The sequence below is a fragment of the Bos indicus genome, chromosome 23 (assembly GCF_029378745.1).
Source record: "Bos indicus isolate NIAB-ARS_2022 breed Sahiwal x Tharparkar chromosome 23, NIAB-ARS_B.indTharparkar_mat_pri_1.0, whole genome shotgun sequence".
Classification (NCBI taxonomy): domain Eukaryota; kingdom Metazoa; phylum Chordata; class Mammalia; order Artiodactyla; family Bovidae; genus Bos; species Bos indicus.
This window is the reverse complement of record NC_091782.1, coordinates 26,617,894-26,630,081: the sequence shown is the minus strand read 5'-3', so window position 1 is coordinate 26,630,081 and position 12,188 is coordinate 26,617,894. Positions and strand designations below refer to the sequence as shown.

General features: G+C 45.8%; 1 protein-coding gene across 2 annotated transcripts in view; it reads left to right on the top strand.

Annotated features, from left to right (window-relative positions):
• The window catches only part of ELOVL5 (ELOVL fatty acid elongase 5), a 73,214-nt gene that overhangs the window by 34,241 nt on the left and 26,785 nt on the right, over positions 1-12,188 (top strand). For both annotated transcript variants that reach the window (XM_070778132.1, XM_019985990.2), the window contains exons 2-3: positions 7,908-7,973; positions 10,942-11,129. In XM_070778132.1, the coding sequence (XP_070634233.1) occupies positions 7,916-7,973; positions 10,942-11,129 (246 nt within the window). In that variant the 5' untranslated portion in view covers positions 7,908-7,915. The remainder of the gene's footprint in view (positions 1-7,907; positions 7,974-10,941; positions 11,130-12,188) is intronic.

The following is a 12,188-nucleotide window of genomic DNA, read 5'->3' as shown; positions in this document are numbered from 1 at the left end:
TTTATCCAAGCATCATGGGTGAATCTGCTTACCACTTTGTCTCAGGAGGGCAAAGGGATGTCCATCTCTGCCGTTTTCCTAGCAAGCGTACACTGTTTAGCACACAGTAGGTGCTTGTTAAGTATTTGTTAACTTAGCGAGTCAGCTGCCTTTCCAGGGACTGGTGGCATGAAGGGCAGTCGTTCTCAGCATCACTGGGAACACGGAAATAAAACCAGTCACCAGACGACCTGATCCCGACACTTGACCTTTTGCTTGTCTTCCCAAAGCCTTGTGCGGATTGATGAATTTCTGTTATCTAAGCTCTTTGGGGGAGCAGAGCTCTCCATCCGTCCGCAGCAGTCCAGTCTGTATCCACTGGCAAGGGGTTTCCTGTGTCTAGATTTGCTGTCTTCTTCTAAATGACAGTGTGCTTCAACCCAAGCCAAATGTCACCTGTCTTATTCTCCTGATTTCAAATAAAAATTAAGTCATCCAAGAGTAATTTTCTACAGTGAACCCTTCTCCAGATGCTTGTGGGGTAAGTGGGTTGGTGTGTGGGGTCTCTAGTAGGAGAAGAACTTTGATGATATGTTGTATTCTTTAGTTGTGAATAAGAATACCCCTAGAAGCTACCAGAGGCCAAGGGGCAGTCATTTGACATCTACCTGGGCCTTGGAAAGAGCATAAAGTCAGAATGGAGAGGAAGGACCACAGATGATTCATTTAAGAACAGAGCCCCTTCGTGATCCTCCACCGCTTTAAAAGAATGGAATGTCCTTCTCTGGCAATGGTTAGAATAGTGCTTTTCAGTTAACTGGGGGGCAGTCAAGGAGCTGGAGACAATGGAGGGGGCTTCCCTTTTAACCTAATTTTTTTTTTAATTAAAAAAAAAGTTTTTATAGTTACTTATCTGATTTAGATGGGTCTTAGTTGCCGCAGTCGGGATTTTTCTTTGCGGCGTGCAGGCTTCTCTAGCTGCCCCATGGCATGTGGGATTTTAGTTCCCTGACCAGGACTCGAACCCGTGGCCCTGGCATTGGAAGGCAGAATACTTGAGTGTGGCAGCACTTAGCTTCCCCTCGATTGTCCGTTGCACCAGAACAACGGCCTCAGCCTTCAACCACGGTGCGGCAGCCCGAATTGGCAGTGCCCCAGCTTTGCAGTGACTTGTCTGAAGCCCAGACAGAGCCATGTCCTTTCTCAGTGCACAGCCAGAGAAAACGACTCCATCAGAACATTAACAGGAGTTGGACATGCCCTTAGAACGAGGGTAAGAAAGTATGAGAAGCCTGTGGGGGAAGGAGAAAAGGCATAGATTCCTGAGTTGTCAGAGTGAGGAGGCTACTGTCGATGTGGCAGATAATTTCTTCCAAGCCAAGATGTAATCTGGAGTTAACATCTATTTAAGTGCCGGCTTTCTGAAGGGATTCTCTCATCAATTTGCTTTCCTGTCTGGAAGTACTTGGATGTTTTTCCCCCTGAGGGTCTTTAGGATCGTTTTATATTTGAACATTTCTGAGCAGGTGGGGTTGGCTTCCTCCTCTCACTCCTGAGCTGATTTTCTCCAGCTGAGAAAAACCTTTGTCAATTCAAGAAACAGTGTTGTGACGACCAAATTAAAGCACCATTTAATGTTTTGTGTTGTTGGCAGCGACCTGAACAGGATTCCCCTGCCTGCTTAACAGGAGTGGACTCTTAAGGGGGTAAATGGGTCGGAGAACAGAAAGCTGAGGGAGACCTCCTCCTGACCCCTGGGAGCTGGAAGCTTGGCTTAGCTGACTCATTTTTAGCCGGACCGTGAGATTCTAAATGAGTAAACAAGTAGAACAGGGCATGTTGAGGAAGTTAACAGTAGTTAAGTGTCTGCTGTAAACACATTTTTAAACCAGGAGCAGTGTGACTTGACTGATTTTTACAGGAAAGGGGGCTTTCAAAGCAGACTAGCTGCTCCCTGCTACAACTGCCTTGGCAGCAAGAGAAACCAAGGCTTGACCCTGAAAACAAGTCTTCACTGCTAAGCTTTAGAGTCACCAAGAAGCCTAGTTGTGGGTTTATGAAAATTAACCTCCTTTATTATAGTAATTTTTAAAAATCTCGGTTATCTTTTAAAGCAGATTTGCCTTAAGATCCTGGTACTTTTCATGTGCTCAGCAGCTTTCTCGCTTTCTCCTGCTCCAGGTATAAATGGCCAACATGATTAGTATTTGCACTCTAACTGAGACTCATAACTGCATCTCAAGAACTGTGACGGGAGCAGCTCTCTTTAGTCCCAGCCACCTTCCCCTGTGGCCACCCCCTCCGCCTTGTTTGCTCACAGCTTGTTGTCCCTCTCCAGGGCCAAGTGGAAAGCGAGAGGGGGGACTGGTTTGCTGGGAAACTTGTTGTAGTATCTTATTTCAAGCCTCCACCAATTCTGTGTGATTCTGGATCATAGTGAAAAAAGAATGCTTGTTCAGCCTCACGCAGGTGACTCACCTGGCACTTCTCCTGGGCAGAGCTGACTCCTGGACAGATGGATCGTCCACAGGAGCCCGGCTCTCTTAGGCGGTTCGGATTTTGGCCTTTTGTACTCTGCTGTCTGTTTCCAGGTTTTTTATATTCTGAGCTCTGGCAGTTTCAACACTTGAAGTTAGGCCTGAGGCTAACCTCAATCCTGAAATACTTAGCAGGTGTGCCAGGAACTTGGCCGGGGTCACAGGACTAATCCTTGATTTAGGTGAGTCAGTTCAGTTCAGTCCCTCAGTCCGACTCTTTGCAACCCCATGAATCGCAGCACGCCAGGCCTCCCTGTCCATCACCAACTCCCGGAGTTCACCCAGACTCACGTCCATCGAGTCAGTGATGCCATCCAGCCATCTCATTCACTGTCGTCCCCTTCTCCTCCTGCCCCCAATCCCTCCCAGCATCAGAGTCTTTTCCAATGAGTCAATTCTTCGCATGAGGTGGCCAAAGTACTGGAGTTTCAGCTTTAGCATCATTCCTTCCAAAGAAATCCCAGGGCTGATCTCCTTCAGAATGGACTGGTTGGATCTCCTTGCAGTCCAAGGGACTCTCAAGAGTCTTCTCCAACACCACAGTTCAAAAGCATCAATTCTTCGGCACTCAGCCTTCTTCACAGTGCAACTCTCAGATCCATACATGACCACAGGAAAAACCATAGCCTTGACTAGACAAACCTTTGTTGGCAAAGGAATGTCTCTGCTTTTGAATATGCTATCTAGGTTGGTCATAACTTTCCTTCCAAGGAGTAAACGTCTTTTAATTTCATGGCTGCAGTCACCATCTGCAGTGATTTTGGAGCCCAAAAAAATAAAGTCTGACACTGTTTCCACTGTTTCCCCATCTATTTCCCATGAAGTGATGGGACCGGATGCCATGATCTTCGTTTTCTGAATGTTGAGCTTTAAGCCAACTTTTTCACTCTCCTCGTTCACTTTCATCAAGAGGCTTTTAGTTCCTCTTCACTTTCTGCCATAAGGGTGGTGTCATCTGCATATCTGAGGTTATTGATATTTCTCCTGGCAATCTTGATTCCAGCTTGTGCTTCTTCCAGCCCAGTGTTTCTCATGATGTACTCTGCATATAAGTTAAATAAGCAGGGTGACAATATACAGCCTTGACGTACTCCTTTTCCTATTTGGAACCAGTCTGTTGTTCCATGTCCAGTTCTAACTGTTGCTTCCTGACCTGCATACAGATTTCTCAAGAGGCAGATCAGGTGGTGTGGTATTCACATCTCTTTCAGAATTTTCCACAGTTTATTGTGATCCACACAGTCAAAGGCTTTGGCATAGTCAATAAAGCAGAAATAGATGTTTTTCTGGAACTCTCTTGCTTTTTCAATGATCCAGCAGATGTTCGCAATTTGATCTCTGGTTCCTCTGCCTTTTCTAAAACCAGCTTGAACATCAGGGAGTTCACGGTTCACGTATTGTTGAAGCCTGGCTTGGAGAATTTTGAACATTACTTTACTAGCGTGTGAGATGAGTGCAGTTGTGCGGTAGTTTGAGCATTCTTTGGCATTGCCTTTCTTTGGGATTGGAATGAAAACTGACCTTTTCCAGTCCTGTGGCCACTGCTGAGTTTTCCAAATTTGCTGGCATATTGAGTGTAGCACTTTCACAGCATCATCCTTCAGGATTTGAAATAGCTCAACTGGAATTCCATGACCTCCACTGGCTTTGTTCATAGTGACACTTCCTAAGGCTCACTTGACTTCACATTCCAGGATGTCTGGGTCTAGGTGAGTGATCACACCATCGTGATTATCTGGGTCGTGAACATATTTTTTGTACAGTTCTTCTGTGTATTCTTGCCACCTCTTCTTAATATCTTCTGCTTCTGTTAGGTCCATACCATTTCTGTCCTTTATCGAGCCCATCTTTGCATGAAATGTTCCCTTGGTATCTCTAATTTTCTTGAAGAGATCTCTAGTCTTTCCCATTCTGTTGTTTTCCTCTATTTCTTTGCATTGATCGCTGAAGAAGGCTTTCTTATCTCTCCTTGCTGTTCTTTGGAACTCTGCATTCAGATGTTTTTATCTTTCCTTTTCTCCTTTGATTTAGGTGAAGGTACACTGAACTGTGTTGCATCCTGTTTTTAATACAGAGTAATTCCTAGCCCCAGTTAGTAATTTGTTTTCTTAGTACAGTTCAGTTCAGTCGCTCAGTCGTGTCCGACTCCTTGCAACCCCATGAATCGCAGCATGCCAGGCCTCCCTGTCCACCACCATCTCCCGGAGTTCACTCAAACTCACGTCCATAGGGTTGGTGATGCCATCCAGCCATCTCATCCTCTGTCGTCCCCAGAGACACAATTGTAATACAGCCACGTGGTTACCAGAAACACTCTAGAATTTGATAGTGGGAAGTAATGTTCAACAGATAGTGTCTTTTTGGAAAATGTGCGTAAAAGAGGGATTCTTCAAAATCTGTTCTAATGTACCTGCCTCTGTTTTTGACCCTTAGCATGTTTTCCTTATCATCATTTTGTGTGTGTGGCCCTTGACCTGATGAAGAACTTTTGGATACTGTCGTGGTTAGATTTTTTTTTTTTTTCTTTAATGGATCCGACCCCTCACCGTCATGACCTGTGGTTCTGGAAGCCCCTGTAGGTTGGGTGGGTGCTGGAGACTCCTGGTTAAAGAGGGTAGGGAGGTGATGCTTGGCTTGGTGTCAGCATGGTCAGCCTCCTGGGAGGACTGACATCCCCTTTTCCCGTCTCAGTGTGGGGAACCAGTCACATCAAAGAATGGCTTATTCTTTGCTGAGCTCAGGACCAGAGCTCCTCTAGCATGGGCCCAGTGCCTGGGCTTGGTCCCTGCCAGTACAATTGTCCAGAGCAGCTGTGTGCCTGCGTGGCCCAGCTCGCCTGGAGCCGCCAGTAGGATGACTCTGGTGGTGAAGTGACGTTCCCGGCCCACGGGTGGCTCAGAAGATGGGAATCTGCCATGGGTGGTCAGGCCGCAGACCTGGCCGAGCACTTGGACGTTGTGCAAAGTGGGTCATGCTGTTCCCGTGATCCCCGATCACCAGGCAGAGTGTCAAGGGCTTGGCAGGGCCCCGTGCCTCTCCTGTTCTTTTAGAACAGTACAAAAGAGTACAGCTCAGCCCACAGGCCGCTCAGCGAGTGCCCAGTTCACCCAGCGGGGCGGGCCACCCGGCGGGAGGAGTTCACTCGCTGGGACCTTTTGTCCTGTTCTGCAGTGGCTGGGCAGCTGGGGAGCTAGCTGTGAAGGGGATGTGGGGACAGGCTGTGAGCACAGCTAAGGTGCCGCCTCTCCTGCCAGCCTGTGGCCACATGCTCCCCACGCCTTGGGGTTGATTTCTGTGAACCCTGGTGGGCGGGGAGGTGGGGCACAGATGTCTCCGGGCCACTGCCCCCAGCCGGCCCTTGAACTGGAGTGCCCTTTCTCTTTGCTCTGTGGTTACCTTCTGCGAGTGGCAACTTCATTTTCCAAAGAAAATTTTTGCTCCACGATCCCATCCCCTTTACCGTGCTTTATTTTTCATGCCAACATTTACTTTACATATTTTACGCGTGTGTGTTCCTGCCCCAGCTGGAATTTTTGCCCCCAAGGGGCAATTATTTTCCACATGTTGCGGGTAGGAACATGGGAGGCACTTCTGTGGTGGCCCAGCAGTAAAGAATCCTCCTGCCAGTGTAGGAGATGCAAGTTCAGTCTTTGGGTCACGAAGATCCCCTGGAGAAGGAAATGGCAACCCACTCCAGTATTCTTGCCTGGAGAATTCCATGGACAGAGAAGCCTGGAGGGCTACAGTCTGTGGAGTTGCAAGCAAGTTAGACACAACTGAGCGACTAAACAGCAACAACAGCAGGTAGGAGGTTAAATAACTCCTATGGTCCAAGGTCATATTACTAGTAAGCGGAGAAAATGGGTTTCAAACCCAGATTGTCTGAGAAAGAGCCCACATGGAACCACTTAACCCCCTGCCAGCCTGTTGTGCTTCTCTGGTTGGGTAACTGCTGAGGGGCAAAGGTGGTGTGTCTCATTGTTGGCATTTGGGTGTGTGGGGAGCTGGTGGCTTCTTGGCTGAAAGGAGTCCGCCAGGTGACCTCCTGAGTCATCCCCAGCGAGGGACAGAACCCTAGTAGCTGTGGCTTTCAAGATGTCATTGATGGCCACGCCTGTGCCTCCCACAACCAGGCTGGGTTGACTCAGTTGTTTTAACTACTAGAATCCATTAGGGAATTCCAAACTACTTTAAGGTAGTTATCCATGAAATTAGACAAAGGATAAGACGTAGGCTTCAGCGTGGCCAGCTAAGGGAGAGCCATTGCATTAAACTGCTAGTTGATGAAACCAATTTTTCCTTTGCCCTTGGAAGGAAAAATACTTGTGGTTATTTCTATAATAGTAACGACCAAGACAGTTAAAAATGTGCCTCCTGACTTTCATATAGAACATATAGTAAATAAATGCACAGATGAAAAGATGCTTCGCTAACTTGTAAATTTCAAATGGGGGGAAAGTAGGGAGTTGTAAAATCTTTGAAGATGGAGGTGGGTCTCTAACCACTGTTATGAGACGATCTCCAAGATGTCATAATACATACAGTACTCAGTGTACATGTTTTCCCAACTTTATTCTTTTGTGCTTACCTCAGTAAGAATGTAGTTTACATCACACTCATAAATAATGGTACAAACATTGAAGGTTCATGGCAGTATTTATTCATTCTACCTAAGGACACAGCACTCTGATTATGGTGATTAGTTTGTTCTATTTAATGCGAAGTTGACTTGATCATGTATCAGTATTAATGGGTTGCGATCAACAGTTACAGAAACTCTCATTCAGCATGTGTCATCTTTTGTGCTTAGAGGAGAGAACCCTCCAGAAGTGTACCCCAAGAAATGGTACCAGTAAGCTCCTTCTGACAGTGGGTCTGAGGGATTGTGTTGGATCAGAATGATGAGATTTTTCTTACTGCCTCTTTTCATTTTAAATGTTTGAATTTTTTGCTTTGGACGTGAAGTATGTTAGGACAGTAATTAATAAAAACACCCAGCAGAGGAACCATTTTCTCCCCATGGCAGTCCTGTTTGCCCTGATGGACTTTCCCCCTTCTGCCCACTTTCTATCCGGTTCTGTCCTTCTCCCCTCTGAGATTTCAGCTTCACAGAGAGAATTTTTATGGAGCTGAGAAAAGCACAGAAAACTGGCGCTTCACTTATTTATAAAGTGAATTCACGGGATTGTGTCTTTCCTTTTGCTTTTCAAATGAGAACTTAGCACGTAAGTTACTTTTGTGAGTTTAAAAAAGAAGTTGTTTGAACATGAGGAACTTAACCTTGTCCAGAGTGTCTTCTCTGAAAAGAATTTGTTCTTGTTTTATGAAAAAAAAAAAAACTACAGAAAGCATTTTGAGTAGAGATTAATCAATGTCTCTTTTTCTTAATAGGTTTTAAAATGGAGCACTTTGATGCATCGCTTAGCACCTATTTCCGGGCATGGCTTGGCCCCCGAGGTAAGGTGGTTTTGAGTCTTGCTCTCCCATCCTTCCTCCCACTCCTTGTTATAGGCAACTTGTGAATATTGCATGAAGACAGTCTAGAAACCATGCTCATTTTCCAGTGATTAGATACCAGGGGCTTGGAGTCCTGAAGTCATGAACAGGCGCAAGGTCCCCTGACTGCTGGGGCAGAGACACAGGTGCTGGGAACCTCTGCTGACTTCAGTGGAGATGGGATTATGTTGCAAGCTTACAGCCTGAGCATGCCACAGATTTCACCACTGTTGGTGGCATGGGTTGCTCAGTTCTTGTGAGTCTCCAGCTGAATCCGATTTTCAAAATACACTGCTGCAATAGGGGTTTAAAACCCTTCCGGTTTTACAGTTTTAAGGGCTTTCTAAAGCCCTTTTTTGTGATGTATCACATCACTGGATAAGTATATGTGCCTGAGCTCACTTCTTACCCTCATCTTTCATTGTCCTTCAGGACAAGTAAGTCAGCTCCAGATAGTATACCTTCTTCTAATCTCATCTCTAACATGTCACCTGTAAAGAGGGAACTTGGGAGGTTCACAGAACAATTCATAGGAAAGCTCCCAGAGGCTTTTAAACAGATAGAATCTCCATTTGACTCATGGTTTTTAAAATATAAAGAAAGCAATAAAAGGAACTTCATCTGTTAGTAAGGCAGGGATGCAGTAAGGCTTATGCCATCTGTGATAATAGTGAGGAAGTGGAGAAAGTCTACCGGGGTAACCTCTCTGGAGGGCAGTTGTGTTTTCTGTTGAAATTAAAATGCATGTGCCCTTTGACTCAGCAGAGATGTGTATAAGGAGGCTGCTTAGTGGTACTGCTTGTCAAGACTTGTTCCATGGGGAACAAGCTAAATTACTGTGTGGCCCCTGGAAAAGAACAAGCCAGATCCATCTGTCTGTGCTCATGTTGGGATGATGCCTTCTTTCAGTGTTGTAGGATCAAAATTCTAATTTTAAATGGCTGAAACAGTAATAAAAATTATTAGCTTTCATTGGAAGGACTGAAGCTCCAATACTTGGACCACCTGATGCAGAGTCAACTCATTGGAAAAGACCCTGATGCTGAGAATGATTGAGGGCAGGAGGAGAAGGGGATGACAAGATGAGATGGTTGGATGACATCACTGACTCAGTGGACATGAGTTTGAGCTGTTGTAAGGACAGGGAAGCCTGGCACACTGCAGTCCATGGGGTCGCAGAGAGTCAGACACAACTTAGCAACCGAACAACAGCAATGGGAACATTGTGAGATCTGAGTTATTCTAGGGGCTCTGTGATGTTGCCCAAGGACCCTGTGCTTGTCATTTCCTACCTTGGTTCCTGAGTGTGTCAGCAGCTCTGTGCTCAGGTCAGGCCCCCCCCCAGCTTTTTGGTTGCAGATTGGCTGCTGAAGCTCCAGGCTGCACCTCCAGAGGAGGAGAAAAAAGTCTGATCTTTTGCATGGTTTTAAGAACCAGAAAACTCTTCCCCAGAGCACTTTACAGACTGTCGTCTCCTCAGAGCTCAGTGGCTGCAGTTGCTCCACATGCTCTTATCTGAACCAGTTTCCTGGGGGTGCGTTAGGGCTTCATGATTGACTAGCTCCCTAAGGATTTACCACCTGGGGTTAGGGCCAGCCACCCAGGAAATACTTGGTTACTTGGTGACGTAGGAAAGTGAAGATCTGTTAGAAAATTTAATTTAATTAAAATAAGTTTGCAAGATGCAAAACAGCTTTAAATAAAAGGAAATGGGAGGTTTTCATAGGGGCATTCATTGTGTTTGTGTTGTTATGTACACATCAGTTCAGTTCAGTCACTCAGTCGTGTCCTACTCTTTGTGACCCCGTGAATTGCAGCATGCCAGGCCTCCCTGTCCATCACCAACACATAAACATACATAAAGGTCTGATGTTACTTGCTAAGTAGGAACTTGGGTTCTCAGAATTGACTCAGGCCGACAGCTGAGAACAAAAGGTGTTAAGAATCCTCTTGTTACTAATAAGTTTGCTGGGGCAGCCACTTCCCTAAAGGGCTTCTGAGAAGCACAGATCAGTGAAACCACCATCACCACCACCCTAGCATCAGTGGGCAGAGGGTGGATGGAGTCTCCTTCTGAAGCCAAGAAAAAGAGACGCTGGGAGAATTTAGGGTGCGTCTGCAAGAAAGGAGACTGACAGTGGTTCCCCAAGTGAACGTGTGTTCTACTAAAGCTGTGCTTGTCCTGCAAGGTCAAGGGAGAGAGCCCTGGAGAGAGAGTAGCAAGATGGCTGAGCCAGGAGGTCAAAGAAGGGGCTGGTCCACTGTCCTTTTCCTCCTCCTTCCTGCCAAGGGGAGGGAAGGGGAGGCAGGAGGTCCTTCCTGCATCAGCAGTGTCCTTGAATCGATAATGTAGGTCTTCTCTCTCATGCTTCTGCTCTTCTCTTATCCGGTCGTTTGCTGCTTCACTCTCACTTTTTAAAAAGTTATCGCCCCTGCTTCTGTTAACCATGGCACTCCGCAGACGAGGCCTGTTGAATCAGAGATGATCTCTGAGCTGGCCAAGCGGCATGTTTTCTGAGTCTGCGTGCCAGACAAACTGGCTGACACTGGGCTGACATGGAGAGCTTCGGCGCTCAAAGATTGCCACCTCTAGGGTTTCCTTGACCCATGCATAATTCAGCAAGCCTGGTTAATCAATCCAGTTAGTGAAAAATTGAGCTTTCTCCTTGTTTTCTTTAAGATTCTTAAGAACAGATTTTATAAAAGTCATTTAGCAAAGCCCCTGGTAATATGCACATTACTGTTTAGAACATGAATGAGAGCCTCACCTTGAGCCTATGTATTGAAGACTCACAGTTCCTCTTTGAGTTGCTTTTTTGGCTTGGGAACATTGTGGTTAGAGAAAATTTTTTCATGTTCGAAGCACATTGTTATTATTTTTATATCTACTTTATTATCACTGAATGTTTTTTCTTTTACAATTTTCCAGATACTCGAGTAGAAGGATGGTTTCTTCTGGACAATTACGTCCCCACCTTGGTCTGTTCCATCCTGTACTTGCTAATCGTGTGGCTGGGACCAAAATATATGAAGACTAGGCAACCGTTCTCCTGCCGGGGGATTTTAGTGGTGTACAACCTCGGACTCACTCTGCTGTCTCTCTATATGTTCTGTGAGGTAAGTCAGAGGCTGACACGCTTCCCCTTGCTTCAGGGTACTTGTGTCACTGTCCTGGATCCCAGGCCTAAGTGGAAAAGGCCAGCGGTGGGGTGGGGGAGGGGAGGACAGGTACAGGAATGCATTTTGAGGATGTTCTAAAATCGATTTTTCAAAACACTGGAGTTATTTGTACAAATGTGCCTTCTGGAATATCTAAAATAGAAGCCTTTGCTATTCTTTTGTTATGTATGTTTTGTGTTACGCTCAGAATTAAACATTTTCAGAAACGTGCTCATGCAAGCAAAGTACAGAGTAGAAATTGAACAAAACGCAAAAAAACAGATCTGTGAGCATCTTATTAGGAAGCGTTTAATAAATGCCTGATTCTTACTGGGAGGCGGTGGGGGGAGGAAGTGGGCAGAGTCTGGGTCTGGTGTGTTTGTGGTCAGCCAGCCTCTCTCCACCTTGATCTGATCACTGTCAACAGCTTGGAGATTGGACAAGTTATTTTTATAAAAAGCTGAGAAGAGTAGATAGTGAGGTTGGTGTTTAGGGTTTGAATGGTCTGTGTAAGTTCAGGCCAGATTGTTTATTCTATAAAACAAAGATGTTGAAAACCAAATTTGATGATCTGAAAGGCTTAAGTAAGAGTGAACGATAACATCAGATCAGCACTTAAGCCTCCTGTTTAGACAGTACAGTCAGGCTTTAAAGTAGAAGGAGAGGAAAGCTCTCTCTGGGATAAGCACGATTTATATGCATTTTAGGAGCAGAACTACACTGTTCAGGTTTACAGCACAAAACAACTCCTAAATCTCTGGGGCGGAGAATGACGCCATACATAAAACAAACACTTTCAAGTACTCCTGCTTAGATTTTTAACCTTTCATTGTGACTTTAATTCTCCAAGGAGAGGAAAAGGAGAGAAATTAATATGAATCTTACAGTGATTTCCCCACCAGCCTCGAGCTGTGATGGGGGTCTGCCTGACTGTGTGGGTATGTGCGGGGGTCTGTGATGCAGGAGCTGGTGGGAACCACTGTGTCTGATGGTCAGAGACACTGCTGCAGAGGGAGG